The sequence below is a fragment of the Alligator mississippiensis genome, chromosome 3, assembly GCF_030867095.1.
Source record: "Alligator mississippiensis isolate rAllMis1 chromosome 3, rAllMis1, whole genome shotgun sequence".
Taxonomy (NCBI): Eukaryota; Metazoa; Chordata; order Crocodylia; family Alligatoridae; genus Alligator; species Alligator mississippiensis.
Genome location: NC_081826.1, coordinates 73,197,848 through 73,222,451, shown reverse-complemented (window position 1 = coordinate 73,222,451; position 24,604 = coordinate 73,197,848). Strand labels below are relative to the sequence as shown.

The 24,604-nt window shown below is 38.8% G+C and overlaps 2 protein-coding genes and 1 long non-coding RNA gene across 5 annotated transcripts in view; 1 reads left to right on the top strand and 2 right to left on the bottom strand.

Moving 5' to 3' along the window:
• The window catches only part of RGS20 (regulator of G protein signaling 20), a 94,275-nt gene extending 85,682 nt beyond the window's left edge, over positions 1-8,593 (top strand). For all 3 annotated transcript variants that reach the window (XM_019498708.2, XM_006259938.4, XM_059724096.1), the window contains 3 exons: positions 3,870-3,956; positions 5,044-5,278; positions 7,514-8,593. In XM_019498708.2, the coding sequence (XP_019354253.1) occupies positions 3,870-3,956; positions 5,044-5,278; positions 7,514-7,702 (511 nt within the window). In that variant the 3' untranslated portion in view covers positions 7,703-8,593. The remainder of the gene's footprint in view (positions 1-3,869; positions 3,957-5,043; positions 5,279-7,513) is intronic.
• Positions 1,980-11,988, bottom strand: LOC109285990 (uncharacterized). Its single transcript, XR_002093923.2, has 3 exons — positions 11,364-11,988; positions 10,916-10,953; positions 1,980-2,257 (listed from the first exon to the last, which is right to left on the bottom strand). It is a non-coding gene; the product is annotated as an uncharacterized LOC109285990 (long non-coding RNA).
• Positions 11,989-16,891: 4,903 nt separating this feature from the next.
• TCEA1 (transcription elongation factor A1) overlaps positions 16,892-24,604 on the bottom strand; it is a 40,792-nt gene continuing 33,079 nt past the window's right edge. Inside the window, exons 6-10 of the mRNA XM_006259939.4 lie at positions 23,791-23,847; positions 22,510-22,664; positions 19,788-19,934; positions 18,483-18,554; positions 16,892-17,198 (exon numbers count right to left, since the gene is read on the bottom strand). Coding sequence (XP_006260001.1) covers positions 17,190-17,198; positions 18,483-18,554; positions 19,788-19,934; positions 22,510-22,664; positions 23,791-23,847 — 440 coding nt within the window. The 3' untranslated portion in view covers positions 16,892-17,189. The remainder of the gene's footprint in view (positions 17,199-18,482; positions 18,555-19,787; positions 19,935-22,509; positions 22,665-23,790; positions 23,848-24,604) is intronic.

Genomic DNA, 24,604 nt, shown 5'->3' with positions numbered 1-24,604 from the left:
GGAGTCAGAACCTGCCTGCAGCCAGGGAGTGAGCAGCAAACAGACCAAGCGGCCCCACAGCTACGGTGGGACCCTGGTCCTTCTCTCCACAGTGGCAGTGCCCCCTGGGCCACTCAGGGGGACTGCTAGCAGACCGAGTGCTGCCCCTGGCTCTATCCAACTGTTCCCCAAGCCCACTCAGGGTGTAGACCCCGGCAGATGCGGCAAGGGGCCTGATCCTTTATTTCTGCAGAGCCTGCCCACTTCTCCCACAGCTGGAGGGGGGAGCTGAGAGCTGCATCATTGCAATTTGCAATGTTGCAACATTGCAAACTAAATTACATCCATATGTAGTTTAGTTTATAATGATGCAAACTCATCTAAAGCCCCTAAAATTGGCACATATGTAACGTGTAATGCCATTAAGCCACACACATGAAATTTTCATCAAGTGTACAAGCACACCTAGAGGTCAACCAGACCAGGGCTTTCTTATGCTAAGTGCAATACACACATGTAAGAGATGGCAGCCAAAAACATATCACAAGTTTTCTACAAGAAGGAACACATTGGGGCACATTTGGATATGGTCACAATATTTCCTTATTCAAAAAGTATGTAACCCTGACCCCCCCCCCCAGTCTTCTAAGAGATGTAGGTAGAGCTAAAGGGTTAGGATTCAAAAGTTTGGATTCAAGGATTCAAAAGTACCTGGTTTGTGCCATTTTTAGATCCGAACCTGCTGCAAACCATAAGTAGTGTCAAAGCAACTGCAGTGCTCACAAGGATAAGGGAACTTTCCATCCAAACAGGTCATAAAGCATGACCAGCACTAAGTCAAGGAATTACTTGGGATGGAAACTGGAAGGAACATACTGGGGAAGAGAAGCCAAAACTAGAAATGATTTCCTGTTTGCTTTGTAAATTATTCATTCTTCCTTCTATCATTCATCACTTTGTATAGCAGGGGCAGACCAGTCCCCAGGCCCTTGTAGTTTTACTCAAACCAGAATGCAGTATTTGCCATCCTGAAAGCTCTGCTTCAAGTCTAATGCTTAGAATATGAATAGTGCTAGGTGTTGTGGTAGATAAGGAATAGACTTAAACAGTTGCAGGAAACCAACCCAACTGAGAAGAGGCAACTGAGTGCTTCTTGCAAATACACAGTACAACATAGAGATGCTGACATTTGGGATGACTGACCCTGGGGTGGAGACTAGAGGAAAACCCATCATCCTTCTCCTGGGGGTGAGGTATATTTTGTAAGTGCTAAAATCATGTAAGGTGCTGAGTGCTCAGGGTTTAGCATGAGTAAGTGTTGAGCTGGATCTGGCAAAAGGCCTTTTCCCTCGCAGGGAGCCCACAGTGAAAGAGAGGGCATCACCCTCTAAGTGCCAGTAGATCAACAGTTCATACCGCTGAAATGTCTGAAACTCAGGGGTGCTTTTAACTTCAAGTTGCATATTAAATTATACACTCTCATAGCTTCAGGTGGGTGCTTCTTTCTCAACCAGAGGAAATGAAATCACATTATGTACCCTTCTTTAGCACATAAATAAAAACTTCCTCTCTCACTACTTCTTTTAAACTGTTGACAAACTATTTCTTGCCATTTTATTTCTCATTTTCTCTGATGCTCCATTTTCTGTGCACTTCAGTGTTAAAATGATACAAAGAAAATGATTTACTCAATGGGGTGTGCAAAATTACCCAATGTTTATAACTATTCAAATTCCTATTTGTTTCATAATAGGCTGGGAACCAGCTACAGGCTACAAACAGAGCAGCTTTGCTTTGCTTTAAAAGCATTTCTAATTTTCTGAGAACAACTGTTTCCTAGTAGTGAGGAATGTGAAACAAACTGCAATTAAAATAATCTATTTATAATCCCTATTTATAGAGCACCTTCCCTCAAAATAGCTTGAGTGCTTTGCACAGAGAAAATTATGAATAGGAACAAAAATAACAGTCTGTATGAGTCATGCAGCTGAGACAGAACATATGATATTCAATGCCCTTTTAATACTAGAATTAGAACAAACTGCTATGGGCTGGGGTAATGAATCCGGAGGCGTGTATTACTACAGCTGCCATTCAAGTTTCAGGCCTCTTCCCCTTCTGCAGCCTGTAGAAGATGTAGCTAAGTAAATATTCCCTTTCCGTTGCTCTGTACCTTTACATTTCTAGAAAATCTGCCCATCCAGAAGGACCAATGTCATTTTGTGTGATGGTCTTCTCTTAAGGAGACTTGTGCTCTTTGTTGATCTGTTGTTTCTCTCTAAAATACATCAAGCCAGAGGATAGTATTACTTTGTTGTGTTTTCCATAATCACCAACACGTTTGTTCATATTTCACAAAACACCAGGATAAAAGTGGTCACTATTGGGTCTTGTATTTTCCCACAGTCACCTTGAAATCCAAGGACAAGGCAATATATTATAGTTCTTTTGTAATTACTGTGTGTCTGCCTGTACAGAGAAAATACATTAAAATAGTTTATTTGAAGGTATTTTACAGGTATATTACACAAAATGAGGTGCTACAGGAAGTGTGACCACCATAGCTCAGGGACATGTAGAAAACATCCTCCAGGTTTCCATTGCATCAAGATGTTATAAGAGAAAAGATGGCGGTTTCCCATTTCCCAAAAGCTACATTTATTTGAGTCCGAAAACGTCTGCAAAACTTTAGGAATATCTCTGCAGATTACGGGCACAAAACATAGAATAAGAAAAAAATAAATAAACCCAAAAAAGATTAGAACCCATTGAAGTGTCAAAGTTGCAGATAAGATAAAGTCATGAGTTTACAAGCAAGCAAGTAAATAATATTTACACTTTTTAAAAGAAACTCGTCTCCATTTAAGTGAGATTTCTAAGAACTAAAGTGAAAACAGTGACGTGAAGTAGCTGTTATATTAAAGAAAGGTAAGACAACAAACAAAGCAATTGAAAGCTCAAAGATTTTCCCTATAAATTGTATGAAACTCACTAGTTTATAACGATTGTAGCAAGAGCCTATAAATCCAGGTTTTCATCATGGATAATGCATTATAATTTGTTTTGTACCTTTTGGTACAAAAAATCCTAAATCCTAAATGGCTTTGGAGACATTGTGTATGTGTATTTTTTTTTTTCCATATGGATTACCCCTCTCAGTTGCAGCCATAGGCTGAAATGCAACAGCCATTCTGTACAAGGGGAAAAAAACCCCACACATTTTGGAATTTAAGCAAAGAAGGGATATTTTGAAATCATAGAAAGGATTGGAGGGTCTGCACAAGGTCATTCTAATGCATCTCTCTGCCCCCAGACAGAATCAGTTATATTTCAGATGTTCATCTTATGCACATTTATACCACCTGGCCCATAAAAAAAACCCACTAAACCAAACCCAACCCAAAACAAAACATGTACTCTGTCAACTCCGTAAATAATCCATTCTAGAGATAGGTAATCCTCATTTGATAATCTTTATTTCGAATTTGACCAGCGACAGAACTTTGTCATTCTTTTTGTAAAGAATGTCATATTTTATAATGAACATCAGTTTTTGTGGCTTGCATTTGTCTCTCATCTAAACCTGCAATCATCGTAGAAAGGGAGGGCTCATCAAAAGCATTTTCCTGGATTAAACTTTATGCTTTGAAAGCCATGCCAAACTCTGCTGTGGCAGTGCTAGAAAGCAGCCTGATTATTTTCCAACGTATTCTACTTGTGTTAATGTTGTTAGATTTATGCAGGTGCAAATCTAGTTTAAGGTTAGAATAATATGGCATACAGATTGTTCTTCTATTTTGCTTTACCTTAACTAGACAGAAACTATCTTATGTTGGTTGAACTTTTATTTAAAATTTGACCAAGATTTCTGTTTGTTTGCTACCTTGCAGCCTTACTGTTAGGAATCGAGATGAAGAGCAAGCCAGGAGATCATCGCAGGAACTCAGAGCAGAGGGAATTCCATACTGCGAGGAATGGTATAAGCTCTCGTATATTTTAGTATAGGGAAAATAGGTTCCCTCATGCATGCTCACACAAAAGAAAATCCTACTGTCACCTATACATTTTGTTGTCAGTAACCCACAGGTGCCATGTAACAGCACCTATGAACTATTTCCAAACCTACCCCTAATACTTCATTACATCTAGGGCTGGATCCATAAAAAAAAATTTAAATTCTTTATCCCACCATAGCAACAACACAGCAAAGACTGATTCTCCCATTCTCCTAAAAATCTGTTTTAAACTCCTGCCTCTTTAACCAATCCAGTTGGTAGTGCTCAGCTGTAAAAGGGCAGCAAACAAGGGAGAACATAGATTCCCTTCTGCCAAATAGATATTTTGCTTTCCTTTCTTAGCTGTTCCAATGCTGTATCACCTGGAGGCCTCTAAAATGTATACACACAGAGGTGTACTTTTTGTACTAACAGCTGTAATCCCTGGTGGTACTTTGCTCTTGCCTGCATACATATTCCTACTGCAATGGAGAAATTGGTAAACCAAAGGTTGGCAATGTTTTGCTACCGTGGGCCACCACTTGTGACCCAGCTCCTACTGTGGGCTGTAAAAATCTCTGCAGATAAAGAAATAGCTACAAAAAGGAAAACAGTAGGACCCTGCGGATGCTGCCTCTGCTGTTCCAGCTGGAGCATGCTACTGATTCCCCAAGCTGCCATGAGCCAGGCCATCTCTTCACGTGCCCAGTCTGGCCTGTGGACTGTAGGTTGCTGATATTAGTGTAAACAATGCTTATTCTGGCTAGGAAAGAACGGTGATTGGTTACATCAGTTTTTGCTGCTCTTGTAGTTATTTTGAGCAGTGACTCCAGGCATTTCTTTAAATTAAGGCTACTGTATATATTTGCTAAAGGTGCTTTTGAAAATGTAAGATCTTCTACAGTTCTTATAGCCTTAAACTGAATATGCATGACAACACTGGGCATCACTTTTACTAGTCTGGCATGACAGCAACTAGAGCCAGGGAAAGGTCAGTTTTTCCCTGTGTCAGGGTTAGTGATTGGATTCTCAGTAACAGTCAATATTCTCTATTTCTCTCTCTCTCAAGCCCCACTCCAACACTTGAAGAAGTAAATGCCTGGGCTCAATCATTTGACAAGTTAATGCTCACTCCAGCAGGCAGAAATGCTTTCCGAGAGTTTCTCCGAACTGAGTTCAGTGAAGAAAACATGCTTTTCTGGATGGCCTGTGAGGACCTAAAGAAAGAATCCAACAAAAGTATTATTGAAGAAAAAGCAAGGCTAATATATGAGGATTATATTTCCATTCTTTCTCCAAAAGAGGTGTGTAACCCTTTTCAATCATTCTTTAATACTGCCTTGCCAGGTGACTTGCTACAGTTAAATAAAGGCAAATAAGCCAAAATTGTAATTCTTATGAGATGCATTGCTAATTCTAGAGGCCTAGAAAATGAGGGCCTCAAGCTGCCCTGGCTTAAACTCCCCTGATGTATTAAAGTTTCATACACAGTATTAGAAGTCAGTGACAAGCTGCCTGTAATTCTTAAGCATAACAGGGAAAAGACAATAATTTCTCCCCCTTGCCTCTTACTTGAATATCTGGTTGATGAATAACCTCATTTTTCCCGAGTCCCAAGAAGAAAGAACAGATGCCTTAAAAAGTTTCACAAAATTGTATAGTTTTCCATGTAATATTATAGAAATTTCTCAAATTTTTCAAAGGACTGTTTTAGGGACATTTTAGCAGTACACTAAACTGCTTCCAACATACTAAACCTATTTCCAAAGCTTCATAGTTCATACACCTAACATTATATACTGTATTACCAGTCACAGCGATACAAATGGGACTACTTATACAGGTGAAGGTACTGTCAACATTTATTGGACCTGTTCTATTCACCTAAGATCTTTACAAAGACTGTCACCTCAAAAATATATTAAAAAAATCATAATCACCACTGACAGAAAAAATGATACAACTATTTGCATTTCATGTCCAAGTTTTCCTGAACATAAGCAAAAGGATTTGCTTAACCCATTGATTCTCAATGAGGGTGTTTGTGTGCTTTGAAATTCTTTTAAGGGTCTCACACAATATTAGTAGTGTTAGGTATACAAATCTAGATTTCAAATAGGAATCCATACCATCAAAAAGGTTTCTGATCTGTTGTGGTCTTTGAGTTCTTTGCAACAAGAAGATTGATATATCTATATCTCAATATATCTATACATACATACATACATAAAACATGGCTACTCTTGGATGGATGGATGTGTGTGTGTGTGTGCACGCGCGCGTGCGCAAGTGTGTTGTTTGACAACACGAGAGAGGATGAATTACAATATATTAGATGGGGGGGGGGGGGGGAAAAAGAGAGAGAGAGAGATTTTTCTTGTCAAAGAATAAGTGAATGCCAAGAGCTGGAATTTTCCAAGAGGTGCCTTGAGTGTTAAAAAGGTTGAGAACTTCTGGTTTAAACAGTAGCTTTGTAGGTCGCAGTTACCTTCTACATATTCTTGCTGCCATGAAATCCATCCTAATCCATCCTCTTTGGAACAATACCAATTCCGAAGGAAACAAGTTGTCACACAAAATTAAGTCTCTCATACCATTAAGTACTAAACGGAGATGGAAAGAAATTCTACCAAGATCTTCATAAGTAATGACAAAATTATAGACTTCAGTATTTAAAAGTGAGGTTGCTTTTGTGGAAGAATTGCTTTACAAATATTCAGAAAAGATTATATGCAGCAGGGGTGTCAAACATATGACCCCAGGGGCTCAACCACCCACCTCTGCAGGCCAGATTCATCCTGTGGGATTCATTGCTAGAGCTGCTGGAGCCCTTGTGGCAATTACATTAATTTCTGCTGTTTCAGTACAGCTCTGTAACCTAGGAAGTTAATATTATTAGTCTCCACTGCTCCCCCCCTCCCCCCCCTTACTGCTGAAATTGAAGTTCTTGGCAGCAGCAGGGGAAAAGTGTGTTTGAAGGGGGCCAGGGCGGGAGGGGGGGGGGGGCAGGAGGCAGGGAATATTTCAGGGGCGGGCAATTATTTTGGGCAGAGAGCCACTTACTGAGTTTTGGCAAGCTATCAAGGGCCACGACAGGTCACCAGGGGCAGATAAAATATTAACTTTCTAAATTTTTTAGGGGCCCCATGGGCCTGATAGAATAGCCTGGTGGGCTGCATCTGGCACGCGGGGCCACATTTTGCCCACCCCTGGAATAGATGGTAAACAGCACCAGTGCTAAATTCCATGGGTTCTGAAGCATTATATCTTGTGACTAGCAATTGCTGGGATTAACCTCACCACCCCCAGATTTGGCCCATGAAAGGGGGGGTGGTATTTGCTATTTAGATCTAATCTGTGAGGCCCAGTAAATTTGACACCTCTGGTATACAGGTTAGGAAGTATATTCTGTGCATGTATAGGAACCTTGCCTTTCTGGGAGGGAACGGTTGTTAGGAAGTGCTGCTTTGAAAGTGGGTGGAGTTGAAAGAGCATGCATGTGCTGTTACTTTTTTTTCCCCTCTTTTTTGCATATGCAGGTCAGCCTGGATTCCAGAGTAAGGGAAGTTATCAACCGAAATATGCTGGAGCCATCACAACATACTTTTGATGATGCACAGCTCCAGATTTACACCTTAATGCACAGAGACTCCTACCCACGGTTTATGAACTCTGCTATTTATAAGGACTTGCTTCGATCCTTATCTGAAAAATCTGTAGAGGCATAGGATTTTTTTTTTTTATTAATGTATTTATTTAAAAAAAACAAACAAACACAAAATGGAACTCTGGGCTATACCAACGAACAGGGAATTTAGAGTCAATAGGATTTACCTGAAAATCTCTCAGGCATATTTTAATATGGACTGAATGTTTTAACCTGCAGAGGGCTCTGACACCACAACACAATTGCAGTTTCTGATCCTTAGTGAAACTTTGCAAAGGGGAATGCAAGGAATTGTTACTGTTGAAAAATAGTACTTCTTCACCATAGCAGCATGCAATTCAAGCAAACTCTTATATGGGAAAACACCTTACAATTACTACGTGAAAAGAAAAACACTGTTTTAAAAGTAATGTAAACTATGATTTCTTCCTTCCTGAAGAGTCAAACTGACTGTCCTCCTTCCCCCCACACCATGGACAAAGTAAAAATAGTATGTGCTGTTGCTATTTTGGTTACTCTAGACTGAAATGTCACATTTCCATAACTATAGTACCTGGTCATTGGCTATGAAGTAGCAATGGTACTCTCTACTTGTCTTAGGGTATTTAATACATGTAAGCAGTACGCTCATGGAAGTAAGTGTGACCCTCAAATTTTATGGAAGCTAGTGGTTGAAATAATGCTGCCTATAAAAATCTTTTGTTGAAAAGTGTTATTTTACTACCTGAGTCAGCTGAAAACATTTTAAAGTTCATACCATTAATGTTTATAAAAGTTAATTTAGGAGGGAAGAGTCTGGGCATTTACTATCTTAAATAAAGCACAACAATTCTCATGTGTTGTTCTCATTACTGGAGAAGTAGGTGCAAGAAATTGTAATTAATATTTCAGTCCCAAGAGATCTGTAGTAATTGTCATTTTGTGTTCACAAACATTAAATTTTCACAAATTACATGACATTGTTAGAGGGTTATTTTCTTAATAGGCAATATACATATACTTCATACAATTAAAGGAAATTGAGCTAGTTGCAGCTTTTTTATTTCTTGTCTAAATTGATTAGACTTAAAAGAAAGTACTATTCTTATATAACCCATCTGTGCTCACTTGTGATGTCCTTAATGCTGTATTTACCCTAATATAAGATGACACTGAATACAAGAAGACACCCCAATAATTAGATTCTATACATGGAAAGTTTATAAGTTTATTATAATTTTCCAAGTATAAAATGGAGGTTAACTTTAAATTTGTCCTCCTCCCACTGCTACAGTAGGGAAAAATAAGTCTGGGGGCTCAGGTACCCCCTTGCCCTTTGCCCAACCCACCCCACCCCACAATTTCTTCCCCCTGCAGCCCCTTCCCACTGTCAGACCCTGATCTCCCTGAGTACATGGAAATAAGGGACAAATGTGAGAACACTGACCTTGAAATAAACATGCCTGTAGTAATTTGCGTACAAGCAAACCATTACAGGTACCCATAGACTTAGTTGTCTAGAATTTATGCATTTTACCTTTTTTAAAACTGCTACAATTTTTAGTAGAGGTATTCCCATGAATGCACTTTTGTACCTACTTACATACAGTATAAACTATACATGATATTAGTTCAAAGCCAAAAGACTCATGATTTACCACATAGTTCATGGGACTGGGCCCCAGCACAGTCAACAGTGTTCTAAGCCACGGTGACTGCAGAGAGAGACAGTGTGTGAATGTGCAAGTGCGCACACGTTCGCTCACTCCAGATGCCCACTGCAAAGGATCCACCTACTAATTGGCACCACATTCATGACTGGAACTGGATGTTCTTCTCAATGAGTCCGGGGATCATCCAAAAATTTAGATGCAGTTGAGGCACAGGGCAACCAGGTCTGACTCCACCTCATGGAGAGTAAGGCCACACTAATCAGTGGGATCACAAACAGAGGGATGTCTGGGTGAACTGTTTGGGGCCCCATTTGGTGATGGTTTGCCAGGCATTTAAAGCTGGTAAAAAAATAGAAATAATTGGAGATGGGAAAGGTACAGCTCAGCCGTGACAGTGAAGAGAACGTAGAAATGTATGCAAGTGGCTCACCATGACTTGAAAGAGTTGGCAATGAGATGTACTGTGCACAATGGGCATTACCATACATCTTATTCAAATGGACTGCACTGACCTAAGCATCTTGACCTTTCTGGCTAGGATCAAATGTAGGATTTTTGGTACTTAAGAAATGATATTATGACTGGCTCTGGCCCTCCTGGTGTTGGCTGGGTATTGCAGTACGTCAAAGCCCAGTGCCAGTTCCCTGAGGAGGGAACATCCACCCATTTTTTAAGGGCCATACACAAAAAGGGTTCCCACTAAAATGGTTTTCCCAATACGGGCCATGTGTTTTACAGTTACTCTCAGTGTTGACTGCATTTAATCAACTTCAAAGTTAGTTTCCATTGCTGAGCACATGCTGCTTTTGCATGCTTACCTGATAGACAATGTATTTAAATCAGTGGGCAGGGTGACATGCAAATGTAATACAATAAATCTTGTCTGGTATTTGAGTAAAGACAGCACATTGCCTTTAACTACATGGTTCTCCAACATACTTTAAAAATTAATCACCATAATTACATCTAGGAAGCAACTTGCATCCAGGTTTCTTTCTTTCGAACCAGGAAGGAAGTTTAACAATCGGTTAAATGAAACGCTTGATTATTCTGCGATTGGATTCACTATAATTCCCACTGTACCTTTTAGCTGTAAACTAAAAGGCATGCAATGAGAATTACCTTTGAGGGTGTTTTTGCATGCATAAATGAGTCCAGGGAAGTATAAGGCAGGTGGTGTATGGGGACAGGAGGGGGAGGAATGTGAATGATGACTTTTAATTCTTATAAAAGAACTCCTTTTGATAGATATGCATTTTTTGTTTTACTGTGAAGCTACAGTAATCCTGCAACCTACTGTCAGATATGAAACAAATGCTAGATTCAGCTTCCCCCACTGAAGGGGAAAAAACAAAAGACAGGAATGTGCTAATTTATTTTGTTCAATGCGTCATGTAGGGGATGTTTTCCTCTGTGGGACAGGGTTGTTTGTGTAGCTTCAAAATTAGGTTAGACAAATATGTACAGGATAAATTTAGACAAGGATGATCCTGCCTTGAGTAGAAGGTTGCACTAGGTGACCTCTTTAGATCCCCTCCAGCCCTACTTTTCTATCATTCTTTGTATCATCCTCATTGAATCAAGAGAGCTGCAATTGCATAGTACTATGGAAGAAGACTTACCATGCAAGTTGTCAGCAACAGCTGCAGTCAGATAGTATCTATAACCAAGATACCATTTAATATGTCAGCATAAGAAGATGGATTTTAAAAAGAAACAGTATTTACCAAACAACACTGCAGAATAGCTGCATACTACTGCATTAGGCTAAATGACCATATAAAAAGGAAGACAGCTCTTCCATGAGCTGGTTAAGATGCAGTCCAGGTTAGCAGCCACTGCATGTTTCTTGGTAGGGTACGATTGATATTTATGCAACATTAATTCTTGGCCCAGTTCATGCAAACATACCCATAGCACAAAACACAATCTCATTAACAGCGTCACTTTATAGATGCATGCTAGCTGGTAGTTTGAGCAGATGCCAAAAATCAAGATAGGCACAATGATATACCGCTAGCGGAATGAAAGGGAATATCAATAATAAATTGCTGCTCATGCTATACTTACTCAAGTGACTAAGTTGTAGCCGACCTTTCAGAAGCACCAAGCTGACAAAAAAAAAAAAAAGTTTAACTAGGTCAATTTCAGCTTGCTTGAGATCAGACACACACTTCAGAAAAGTTCAAAGCTGTGTCACATCATGGAACTTTCAAGTTTTTCTCCCTCCCCTATGTTACCTCATTAAGAGTTAGGAGAGGAACATGGCAGAGCAGTTGCTCTGTGCTTAAATCAAATGCAGTATGTGCTAGCCTATTATATTAAGTGGAAAAGAGTCACTGACATTAAAGGATATCGTCCAGAATTTTATTTTGTCAGGATACTACTTTGAAATTTAAAGTATTAAATCAGCTAAGTCAACCTTCCCCACCAAATAATTAGATTCTATAGATAGAAGATATATGTTTGTTATAATTTTCCATGCATAGAATTGAATTATCAGAGTCGTCTTAAAATCATCCCCCTACAGCTACAGCATGGAAAGTAGCAGTAAGGGGGCACGTGATGGGCACAACTGACTTCCTTGCTCCTTACTTGTCTCCACTGAAACCTACTGCATCCACTGCCCCACAGTGCCCAGCCTCTGCATCTGTCCCCCTCACCTGCTTCCCAGAGCTTCTGCCACCCCCCCCCCCCCCTTTCCTCTTACTGTGGCTGTTAGGTGCGGCTCCAGCTCCATTTCATCCTAGGTCATGGAGCGCATGGAAGCTCCATTCCCTCAGGCCGGAGCTGCTGCCACCACTGCTGCATGGCCCCTAGGGAGGAGGCTATACGGGGCAGGCAGATGCTGCAGCTGACTTCTGGGCTTGACCTGGGCTCAGGGCCAGTCAGACAACAACAGCTGCTTTACCTCCCTTCCTCTGCCTCGTAGTCAAATCCAAGACAAGGGGATTCCCCCCACCCCTCCCATGTTGAATGGTGTGGGGAGGGCACAGGGGACAACCTTATCTTGGATTCAAGTAAATGCAGTATCTAGTTTGATCGTGTCTACCATTTGTTTTCATTGTCTGTATTTCATAGCAAATGGACAATTAAAAATCAGCTTCCATTTCTCCTTTCTCCATATTATCTCATATAGTTAGAGGGAACATCATTGCTGGGAAATTATATTTTCATTAAATTTTAAGCTGAGTTAAAACCCCCTCAGTTCAAATAAGAAATGCAGTGTTGATCCTAAACATCTTGACATCATTCTGTAAAAATACGAAATATTAGCATTGCATCATTTTAATTTAAACAGTATTAAATATTAATGGAACTCACATAAGACAGTGTACTTGTTCTAATTCCTATCACTATCATTCAAAACTATACATGAATTTCTCTTTGGTAAAATACATGCACGTTTTATAATGGCCAAATCTCAGTTGCACTCAACTGGAAGTTAGTTTCATAAGCGTTAGTATATTAATAGGAGGACAAAAAGTCATTTATACAAGTTTTATATAATTAAAGCAAAACTACTGTCACAGGATCAACATATCCTGTCTTGAAAATAAATGCTACTGGCTTGCCTTAGCATTTATCAAACCACAGGATATCATTAAGCTACAATAACCTTTTAGGCCACTGGTATTCACTCTTAAATGTCTGCAGTTTGTATACCAATAACTCACACAGAAAATTCATGTCTTTAAAGACTGCTCTTTTCATGGATCTGCTAAAATGATATTAAAATTGTATGGACTCCTCCAGCCAGCACATCAATTGATACTAACCACATTGTTACCTTTAAATTCCAATTCAAAGTAGTACAATTCAAGGAAGTGCCACACAACACTTCTAAAGCAAAATTCTTCAGGCTACATATTTTAAGTTATGATAAGATTTGTCACAGTAGAATGACACACTTAAATATCCCTTCAGTAAAAGGAGCCCACTGGTGGCAGGGAAAATAACCAGTGCAGCTGCCTGAATGTGAAATCATTAAAAAAAGAATTCACCCTAATTGCATTTGACAACGGTTGAATATTCTGCAATGAAAAGGTGCTGTTTGGCAAATATGACAGGAATGTACCATAAAGAGTGCTGTAATTCAATAAACCCAGTATTTCCTAAACTGTGGGATGTGTGCAAATCCCCTCCCCCATGTACTTGGGCAAATCACAACCACAATAGGCAGTGCCACTGTATTGAAGTCAGGTATTTTCATGTCCCCCTATCTCAGCCGCCACCACCACCACCACCATTGGTTCCTCTTGGTACCAATTCCCCTGATACCGATTACAGCAACCAATGGCAGCAGGAGAAACTGGTGGTGAGGGAAGCAGTAGTTGAAGTGGGGGGAGCATGAGATTGCCCAACTTTACTATGTTGGGGCATATACCCACAAGGTTCAGGAAACACTGAATTAACTTAATCACTTTTAAAATGGTGAACCAACTTTGTGTTGCATTAATACTTCACTAACATTAAAATTATTGCCCATTCCATGAGAAATTGCGTGTAGAGGTCAGTGGTATCAACTGATCATTTCTAGATTAAACACATTATCATTTAAGGGACTGCATGACTTGGGTCACTGAATTTAAATTCTGAGTCAGCAAAGACTGAGGGTAGGTTTAAATACTTTTGTGCCACATCTCTAAGCACTGCTACCTAGATAAGATGCAGACCCCCTATACCATGCATGGGGGAAAAGGTACTTGAGAAGGATAGATCCCTGCAGGCTTTTAAGAATCCCCAAGGCAAGCATGTTGGTCAGAAAGCTGCTTGGTCAGACAGCCCACTCTTCTCCAGCACTTGGGTGCTTCAGCTTCTGACTACCGGGAGGCTTCTATCTACCCAGGAATCATAAGCTTTTGTAACCTCTTTCAAAAACACAGAGCAAGGACACCAGCCCCTCCATTTTATTTAATAGCTTAATCATTACAGCAGTTCCCCATGATGAAGACAACCATGGTTCAAATCATTTCCCCTGCTTGAGTTTCAACCAGCTTGAAGGCTCTGCTTTACCAGACTGCAGACCAATGATCCTGAACGAGAGTGTCAGCAGATCCTTTGAAGGGTGCCACAAGGTATGAGAAGGTAAGTAGATAATAACAGGTTCAGGCTCGTTCCTGTCTGGCTGATCCCCGACCCCAATGCCTGGGTGCCTCAAAAAGGAGGTAGAGTAGTGTAGCATAACTTTTTGATATTGGGTGCCACACAATTAACAACTGTTATGGAAGGGTGCCTTGAGTCAAACCCCACCCCCCCAAAAACCAAAAAAAAAAAGGGTACCTTAAATCCAAAAAGGTTGAGAATCACTGCCATAGACTGTCTGGAGATGGGGGGGGGGGGGGGGGGGGGGCAAAGAGGGAAAGCAGAAAGTGCCCTCTGGACTTCCAATTCAGACTGTTCCACTGTATAAGGAAAAAAAAAAAAAATCATTGAGCCAGAGAAACAGAGAAAAAGGGAAAAGTGACTCAAAGATACTCATAGGTGAAGTAGAAGACCTGTGCATCTCCAAGGACTCTTTGCATATTCCATATAATCACTGCTTAAATGTAAAAACAGACTTTGCAACAGTTATCAAGGTGCTTTTAAGTATTGCAGAAGTAGAATTTCAGATACCTGGGAAATTTTAAAAGGAACTCCCTCCCTCTCCCCAAAAAGGTCCCTATGGAGGCCAGATACCTTTAGGAGTAAAGCAGCAAATGAGCTAAGGTTTTTAGACACAGCTCTCTAGGGCCTGGACACAGCTCTAGGGCTTCATCTTCTGCCGTTTGGGCAAATAACTATTTACCTTAATATTTGCATGATCAAGTCATGAAGTGGGTAGTAAGAACTGGGAAGAAGGAAAGTGTTTCATTCCAATTCCCCATCTGGTATGCCCACAGTAGCAACATTCAAACTTATGGGGAAACTCACACCAGTGAGCAGTCTTGAAAAGTGAATTATTATTGCATTCTCCTATGAAGAGGCTACTCATAAGATAAAGGAGCAGGATAAGGTTAGACAGAGTATCGGGGAATCTGCATAGAGAAAACTGCGCCTATTCTATAAACAACTCAGATTGCCACCACTGTCAGAATCCATCTGGCACCCAATTTATGACTACATTTGCTTAACACATTTCTTGGAACTGTCCTCTTAAAAGTGCCCTAAAACAAAAGGGCAGAGATACTGACACCAAACAGCTGTAATTAAGTCAGTTTGTTGCTATCTTGGATAACTTCAAAATCTCCAGATACATAATTAAGGAAGCAGTTCTGTCAAGGTTTTTAATTGTAGGGTATTCTCTCTTCACTTTTCCACTTGGTTTAATGTTATAAAAATCTTCAAATTAGAGCTGATCAACTAAGAGTCCAAACTGTCTTTATATAAATTACATAAAGACCTTTGAAACATTTGAGTAATTTTCTCTTTTTAAACTAAGATATAAACATCAAGCTAAATTCTTATCCAAATTAAATTTCTTTTTTGGAAGAATAGACTTTTTCCTTTGGCCCAAGTTAACTACAATTTTTTTTAAACAAGTCAAGTAATTTGCAAACTACTTCTTGGCTTTCAGAGCTAAACTGTTATCAGAATTTAACATGGCGTCTCATACTCATGTGGATGCAAGTCTATCAGGACAAAAAAAAAAATATATCAAAGAAGGATTCCCATTTACCTATTCCAAAGTAATTTATTCTCCAATTGCTACCCACACATTCCTCAGCCACTGCTAGGACAGACCTCCTCCACACCTCAGGCTTACATACATAACAGATAATACAAAGACCGGCATAATGAAATAATATTGTAAAATACTGACACTAGTTTTGTTCCATGGCATTTAAAAATTGTTTTAAAAAAGGTGTGTTTTCAGAAAATATATTTTTACAAGACAAATCTATCAACCTGAGTAGCAAAAGACCATTATTTACTTATTCTGGCATCTGGTTTGATGATTACAGACATTATTTATTCTGCATACCAAATTTAAGTTAATATGTCTGAACTGATGAAGACTCATTAATTCTCCAGCCAGTTTAGCTTTGGATAAATTTGTTTACCTACTGTCATGATAGCAGCCCATCACAAGAATCATTTACTCACCTACAAAAGGCTAAAATGAATTCAGGTATCAAACCAAAACAGTCAAATCACATTCAACAAACTATTTAAATCATTTCTCTAGAATGAAAATCTAGTGCTGATAAGTAATATACAAGCTTTAGGGCAGTATAATAAATTGAACTGATCGATACGGATTACATAAGCAAAAGTTATCCAACCATTGCAACAGAAGTTATATAAATAAACAGAAGAGGTCCATAAAGTTCCAAACTTCACAAACAGACTTCAACTACTATTTTATAATTTTTTTTTATGTACACACCAGGTTGCCAACCATTTGCAAGTATATCACATTAGGTCCAATATAACTGAAACAAAGGTTAGCTTTCCTTTTTCTCCACAAAATCATTAGGAATATGCCAATAAGAAACAAATTCAATTTCATTTTTAACAAAGGAGGAAGTTTGGGTATTTCTGTTGGGTGTGGTACAGATTGTAAAAAATACATGGTACATTATTCACAGAGTTAAGAAAACACAAACCAGTTATCAGAAGTTTATCAATAAAAGTTTAATGTCAACTTACTTATAAAAATGAAAAAAATATTTTTAACATACACCATACAACTGAGCAACCTGGCCCTACTGACTAGTAACTACAGGAAGGCATTTAAAGTGATGGTGGTGTCAAAAACAAAGGCTAACTCCAAAGATGTATGCTGCTTAAAAAAACAAAACAAAACAAAAGAAAAAAAGTCTTATTTGCAGGAAGCTAGATGCTTGGCCTAGTTCTTAAAGCTAATTACAAAATCCGCTTTCATACTGGTCCAGATGTCTTGAGTTTCTTCTTCTAACAGAACTGTCAAAAGAAAAGAAATATTTTATGAGATATCTGTATACAGCTTATTTCTAGCTCTTATTTCTAGCAAGAAAGACGGAAGCCACTGTGCTTTAAGATGTGGTAATTACCAGTCTGAACATCTACTTGCATCCTTACCACCTTCTCTCATCCAAGCACCTCTATAGGGATTGCTAAATTTCTCTGATCACAGCCAATGAATGGGAAAGTTGATCTGAACTAAAAACAGCCATTGTCTTATTCTAAAAAATAATTCTAAAACTTGGCAGATGCTAGATACCCTGAAGTGTAGGTCTGACCCACAATGTTGTTACTTTTTGACTGTTTTCACTTTAACATTTTTCTAAGGGAACAGCACCCTGAAACTTTCTTTTGCTGACATGTTTTGAAAATGGAAACCAACCATGCTTCTTGGGAGCTAAAACAGTCTAATTAAGAGGCAAGAAAAAAATGAACTCTTGATATGCTTGATGCGTTATCACACTGCAGAATGAAGTAGAGAAAAATCATTATCCTTCATTTCAGGTTCCCTCCCCCTTGCCCCTTTCCCCTCCCACACACACTTTATTGTGAAAATAAAGAGCTTCCTGTTTCTTTTACTTAAAATCAAGCTCTCTTTTGAACCCCTCTGTTCTGTCTCACCAGAGACCAGGAGCAAGTGGTCCTTGCTGCTCCTTCTGGAAGGCAGAACACAGTAAAGGGCTAGGTTTTCCTATAGCTTGGGAGATTAAAGGGGACTAGAACATCTCTTCTGCAGGTGCTGCTGCTACTGAGAAACCTAAGAGCTCCACACAGCTTCTAGTTCAGCAATGCGCACGCATCCTACTGTTTCTACTTATAGAAGACATTTACATGATCCCTCTCCTGCTGTCACAGCCTATTTCCATTTTTTTTTTATCTATCATCACAATGCTCCATGAGGTAGGAAAGCACTATTATTTCTATTATGCAAGTGGAAAATTAAGGCAAAGGGAGAATGACCTGCTTAAAGGTCATACAGCATATAAATGAACCTCTCCCAAGATCCAAGCTAGTATCTTAACCATTCACCCTTTCTTTTCTTATATTATCCACAGCAAGTAGTCATACTAGAAACCAGAGGATGTTCCTCAAATATTTTTCTAGCTTAAAGGTATTCGGCAATATTCATTTACAATTTCTCAAAACCATGTAAAAAAAATAGCAAAGATTAATAACAACTCAAACACTGTTTACCAAAAAATCAGAAAAAGTAAACTAGAAATTTGTCTACTAGAGAATACACATAAAAGTGTACAGCCTCACCTTCCATCTGTTTCCACATTCATTACAGACAACAAATGTTGTCATCGGTTCATCAGCGCTACGTGTTTGAACCTACGTAAAGTGGGTAAAAAACAAAAAAAAAGGGAACATTTTGAACAGATTCATGGTGATATTACTTTACTACTGCTGGATGCAAAGTTCTTGTCCCAATCTATAACATAGTTCAAAGATTTATTCACACTACTTATTATATTACAATCCAGTTTTACAAGACATAGTTTACAGACATTATGCATTATAATACCCATATTAGCAATTAAGTTTTGCAGGTGCTTTTTTTTTTTTTTTTAGTTTTTCCCCCAGAAGTATAACTGCAGAGTTTTAGAAAACTGCAGTTTTATTTTTCTCTCTTTCTACCTCCTCTCCCCACCCATGATAAAATGGCCTAAAAATATCAGGATTTAGACAAGTTTTTACATCAAAACACCTTAGAGATACTTTATTAATAACTTCATAAATCAAAAACTATACTCTGTTGCATTCGTGAAATCAACATAAGCTTTATATTTCTGCATATTACCCCCTACTAAAATTAGCGCAGTTTTCATGTACAGAAGGTTTATAAAACAGATTCTGTGTTAATAAACCTGCAATTAAATACTAACATTCAGAAGTTTTCTTCATATAAGATATGCTACCACCAGACAGAAAGAGCATTTAAACACAATGTAAACACTGGCTATATTGGCTAATCTCCATCCATCATAATAATCTTTAAAAAAAATTAGCGAAAAAATTCAGCATTACTCCAATGGAAAATTATGATAAAAAAAACCAAAAAAAACCCCCAGCAGTTTTTATTACATTCTCTGCTTGAATACCGCATTAGATAACTTCATTGTCTTCAATGCCTGTTGCCAAAGTCATAGTATCAAAAGATGCAATGTTAAGCACAGCTCTTAAACTTTATCCATGTATGTACCAGATTCCTTGAGATTTTATCACCACGTTAAAACTGAGATATAGAAAGACAACGTAACAAGATGAGTATTTCCTCCACAAAAGCAGATCTGTAACTAGAAATTCACTACATACTTATTTTTAATTAATTATAAAGCTTTCTACAAGTTAACTAATATTATTGTGCTAATTTCCTTTAGCCTAAATTGGAACCAAAAAACATTTAAAAGTAACTCAAGTAAAGTGTACTATAAAAAAAATCATCATCTCCTTCCGCTCTCATACTATACAGCTGATATAACAATACCTGTTAAATACGAGAAGATTTCCTTAAAATGTAGGCTCATCCTTGACAAAAAGGGAGACGTCTCAATTATTACAAACCTGTGTGTAAGTACAATTCTTCTTTTTACACTTGCCACATGTGAACAAGTCAGTCTGGGTGCCTCCAGTCTTAGCCATCTGGTGTTCTCGGATAGCTTCTTTGGTCAGATTTTTACGCATCTCTTTAAGTTCATCACTTGCCATTTCCTGATAGGAAAAAAAAATAGACTGTCTGTTATAACTTTTTCAATCTATTGTTGGGGTTGGGTTTTTCTTACAATGTTAATGAATTATTGATAGCATCAGCAATTCAGAATATCTCAAACTAAATACAGTTAATTTATTAATAACTTCATAAATCAAAAACTATACTCTTGCATTCGTGAAATCAACATAAGCTTTATATTTCTGCACATTACCCCCTACTAAAATTAGCGCAGTTTTCATGTACAGAAGGTTTATAAAACAGATTCTGTGTTAATAAACCTGCAATTAAATACTAACATTCAGGAGTTTTCTTCATATAAGATATGCTACCACCAGACAGAAAGAGCATTTAAACACAATCTAAACACTGGCTATATTGGCTAATCTCCATCCATCATAAAATTCATAATAATAAAAAAAAAAAAAAAAATAATAATAATAATAATAATAAAATTCATTAATGTCCTATCAAGCAGCCAAGTCATTATAAGAACTTCATATCTTATACTTTGGCTAAACAAACCAGGGTAAGCTTCAAATGCAGCTATTAAAATTTTATAATCTTTTGCCAAAGAAACTGTACAAACTTATGGTCTCTTCACTCCTTTAGCGTCCTGTATAATCAGAAAGTTACCTTCAAAGTTAAAAAAAAGTTACACGAAAATGCATCTTTGAACAGTGATAATTGAGAAAGGTGATAGACACAGCATAAAGGAGAAAAGACAAGCATTGGGAGCAAAATAGAAGGTGTTCTCTCTAGGTCAAAGCCTCATATCATTTCCTGGCAGGAATAAAGAAGATAGAGTTATCATGTGTAAAGTGTAAATTTACAAAGCCAAAAATAGCATAACCAAAGCTGGTTGGGCTTTTTTTCCCCCCTTTTTTTTTTTAAATCATGAAACAACAGCATAAAGGTTTTCTGCAGGTCCAAACCAATACTCAGTGTCTGCAAAGCTCTTACTTAATCCGAGAACAAAATATTGTCTCATAATGCAAAATGAAACCTCGTACTTGTAGCTCACAAATTGAAGTTCAGCCTAGCATGGCAGCAATACAAAAAAAAAAAAATCTCAGGCTTGTACATTAACCTGCACGACAATTTTGGATTTCAGATTAACTCAATTTCCAAAGATGCACCAAAACCTGACAAGGCATAGAAGGGGCATAGAGAATAAACTGCCCTACAAATCAAGACTAACACAGCCAAGACACATGCTGTATCTGTTTTACAGAATAAAGAAACCAGAACTTTAGTTTCTATTGCTAATGGCCAGCACCATTCCTCAGTATTAAATATGACATTGGAATTCCCCAATATTTTATTCCAGCAGATTCTATTCTCATCTTCATTCAAAGCACAGGGACTAGGTTGGCAATAACAGTTAAAGATTATCTTAAAAAAATAAAACAAAATTATCACCCGTAGCTATGTCATGGATTGAGCAAGAACTTGATACCTTGATGCAAAGCTTAAGACGTATATATCTTAATATATAAAATGACACAGACAGTCATTTCAATCTCTAAATCCTATAAAAAGGCTATTTTGGGGAATCTGGTTATGATTCCAAAAAAAGGTTGGCAATTTTTAAATTCAGGACTGAAGTGAAACGGATCTCCATATGGGATCTCTCTCCAGATATTTTGTTTTAATAGGAAATTTTAATTACATAATATAATATATAAAAGGTAGACAAATGGCACTTTACAAAACACTTAATATAAAATAATACACCCAAGTAAGAGATGTAAATACTCAATTTGCAGAAAACTCAATACATTTACCTCAAGCCTTACAAGGCTACAGTAAATATTTTTACATAATTCATGTAGATTAGGAAAAAATCGAGCAAGTTAATTGAATGAGTTGGTTATTTTAATTTTCATTTACCTACTCAGTTGCTTCATACTTTTGTATACTGTGCACACAAGAAAAAGTATTCCTATCTTCCCCTCAATGCTAATGAATGTTATCAGTGTACTTGCATGGTTCCTAACATTTCATTTAATATAAATCATGGAGAGGAGATTAATATTAAATATCAACAGATCTTTAGCCACTCAAGTCAAATTCTTTTCAGTTCAAGAAATTAATGTAAAATCCAAACAGAGTCCCTGAAGCTTGGTAGAGCTGCCAACTAAACTGCAGAAAATCCCAAGTGGCAAAGGAATGACTTGGCAGATCAGGGTCAGTATCAGGACTCTACCGTGCCTCCCCTGCACACCTTCTAGGCAACATGTCCCAGCACCACCCCCTAGAATTTGAAGGGTACATGTTGTAATTAAAAAAAAGTTTAGTATATCCAGTTTCTGTGCATACCCCCTGGAGCACCTGCACATTTGAACTTCCTTTAAATGCATATTCTAACTGCCTTTTCCCTTACGTATGGCATTATAGTTTTAAGAATTAGCCTGTTATCCCTCTGTGAGCTATACTTTCAGTAGAATATAACTCCAATTATACAAGAGCCCTATGCTCACCTTTGGTTACTTCTTGACCAGCTTTTACATTTCATACAAGTCTTACAAAACTTACAGAAATGTTCAATCACATAAAAGAGTAATCTTTGCTTACCTCAGCTGTCATTTTTGCAAACATGTCTGGAGGTATATTTCCACATAAGACATTTTTTCTTAGATTAGGATTCTTCGGATCCTTGAGATTTGCTATCCTACTTCGTACCCTATTTTTGTATTTCATGTCAGTGTTGTTTAATTCTTGAAATATAGGTGCTTTGGACTTAAGGAACATAGCATTAGCAAGTAAAACAGGGCACATCTACATGAGACGCTCCAGTGCCATGGCAACACACTATGGTGACATAGCACCAGTGGGCGCAAACTGTGAAACCACAGCTACATTGCCATAACAATGCACTCCCTCAATAGTGTTGCTACGGTGATGTAACAGCTAAAAAAAAGCATGCACCACCGACAGCGCAGTACGGGCTGTTACTGTGCCACCATTTAGTACTTCCAGTGCTGTAGAGGCACGTGTAGACGTGCCCACAGAGAACAAAATACGTTACTTTATTGCTTCACTTACCTCTGCCCAAAAAGTTTACATTTGTTGATCTGTTCCTCTAACTGCTGACGGAGCTTGAAATACTAATTTCTCTATTCAGCACAGACCAAGATTATCAAGACAGTAAGAAAATTTTGTTGAGCATCTAGTGACTGCAGTGTGATCTCTTTGATCTCCCCCTCTAAAGATCCTTTATTAGGCTTCTGGAAACCTCCAATAAATAAAAAGCCAGAACCCTGAATTCTGCTGAGAGGTTGAATTAATTTTAAATTAATGCTGCATTTGATAACTGAGCACTAGAACTACCACAACAGAACTTTAAAATTTAAATGAAGCTTCCAAAAGTTTTCAATGCAAGTACTATACTCCTTTCACAAGTCAGGCTTTAATTATAAAAGGTACATCAGCAAGACAGTTGGGTAGATTAGATTATTGCTATCTGTATAGTATTTGCTCTGCTGACAGAGTGAAGTTAAAGTAAAAATAGGATTAAACACCTCGATATTCGCATGATTTTTCACAGTAAAACCTCAGCCAAAATTATGGGAACATACAAGTGCCTAAAATTATATCTGCCTCTGGTGCTGCTAGTAGCAGGATTAAAAATACCAACTGTAAGAATTTACATAATTTGTTGTTTGTACATGATTTAAACTGCTTCATTCATGCTAAACTTCACATGTCTTGGCTGAGCAGAATGAGGATGCTTTTCTTTTAAATGGAAACAACGTTTCATGGAAAACACAGCTGTAAAAAAAAAAAAAAAAAAGGGGGGGGGTTCTAACTCCTTCAGTCTTGTTCTAGAGCATTTGTATTTACAGCAAAGGATATCTTCTTCAATCTGAGAACCCAGTTCTTCCTCATCAGCACCAATAGCAATGTAATCACCTGAAGAAGAGACAAGTTTGAGTATTAGCCATGTTGAAAGGAGGTCATTATGCTCAAAAATCTTAACTATCCATTAACTCTGGAACAGAGCAAGTTATGCGGGGTGGGCAAAATATGGCCATTCTATCCAGCCCACAGGGCCCCTAAAAAAAAAAAAAAAAAATGTAGAAAATTAATATTTCTCTGCCCTTGGTTCCTGTAAAAAATGACAGGAACCAAGGGCAGTAGGACCCAAGGGAAGCCCAGCAGGCTCCCACCACAGCAGGGCCCACCCTGCCCCACCCCCCAGCCTGTAGCCTCAGCCGGGGTTTCTGGGCTGGAGCATGTGGCTGCCCCAGTGCAGGAAGCTCAGGTAAGGTGGGGGGGACCCCGGGCAAGGAAGGAACGTTGGGGGGGGGGGAAAGCACCTCCCCACCCCACACCTGTTGCCCCACGCTGCAGCTGCTTGCAGCCTGCATGGGGCTGCCTGTGCCTGCTCCCGACAGCCCCACACGGGCTGCGAGCGCCTGCGATATGGGGCACCGGGTGTTAGCTTTTCCCTGGGTTCCTTCCCTGCGCGGAGAAAAGTGGCCCCGCGCCCGCCCCATGCCCCGCACTGCAGCAACCTGCAGCCCGCATGAGGCTGCCTGTGCGTTCTCCAGACAACTCTGCACAGGCTGCAAGCGCCTGCAGCAGGGAGCACCGGCCATGGGGCAGGCGAGGGGCCACTTTTCCCCACGCTCAGCACCAGCTTTTTCCCTGCTGGCGAGCAGGGGGT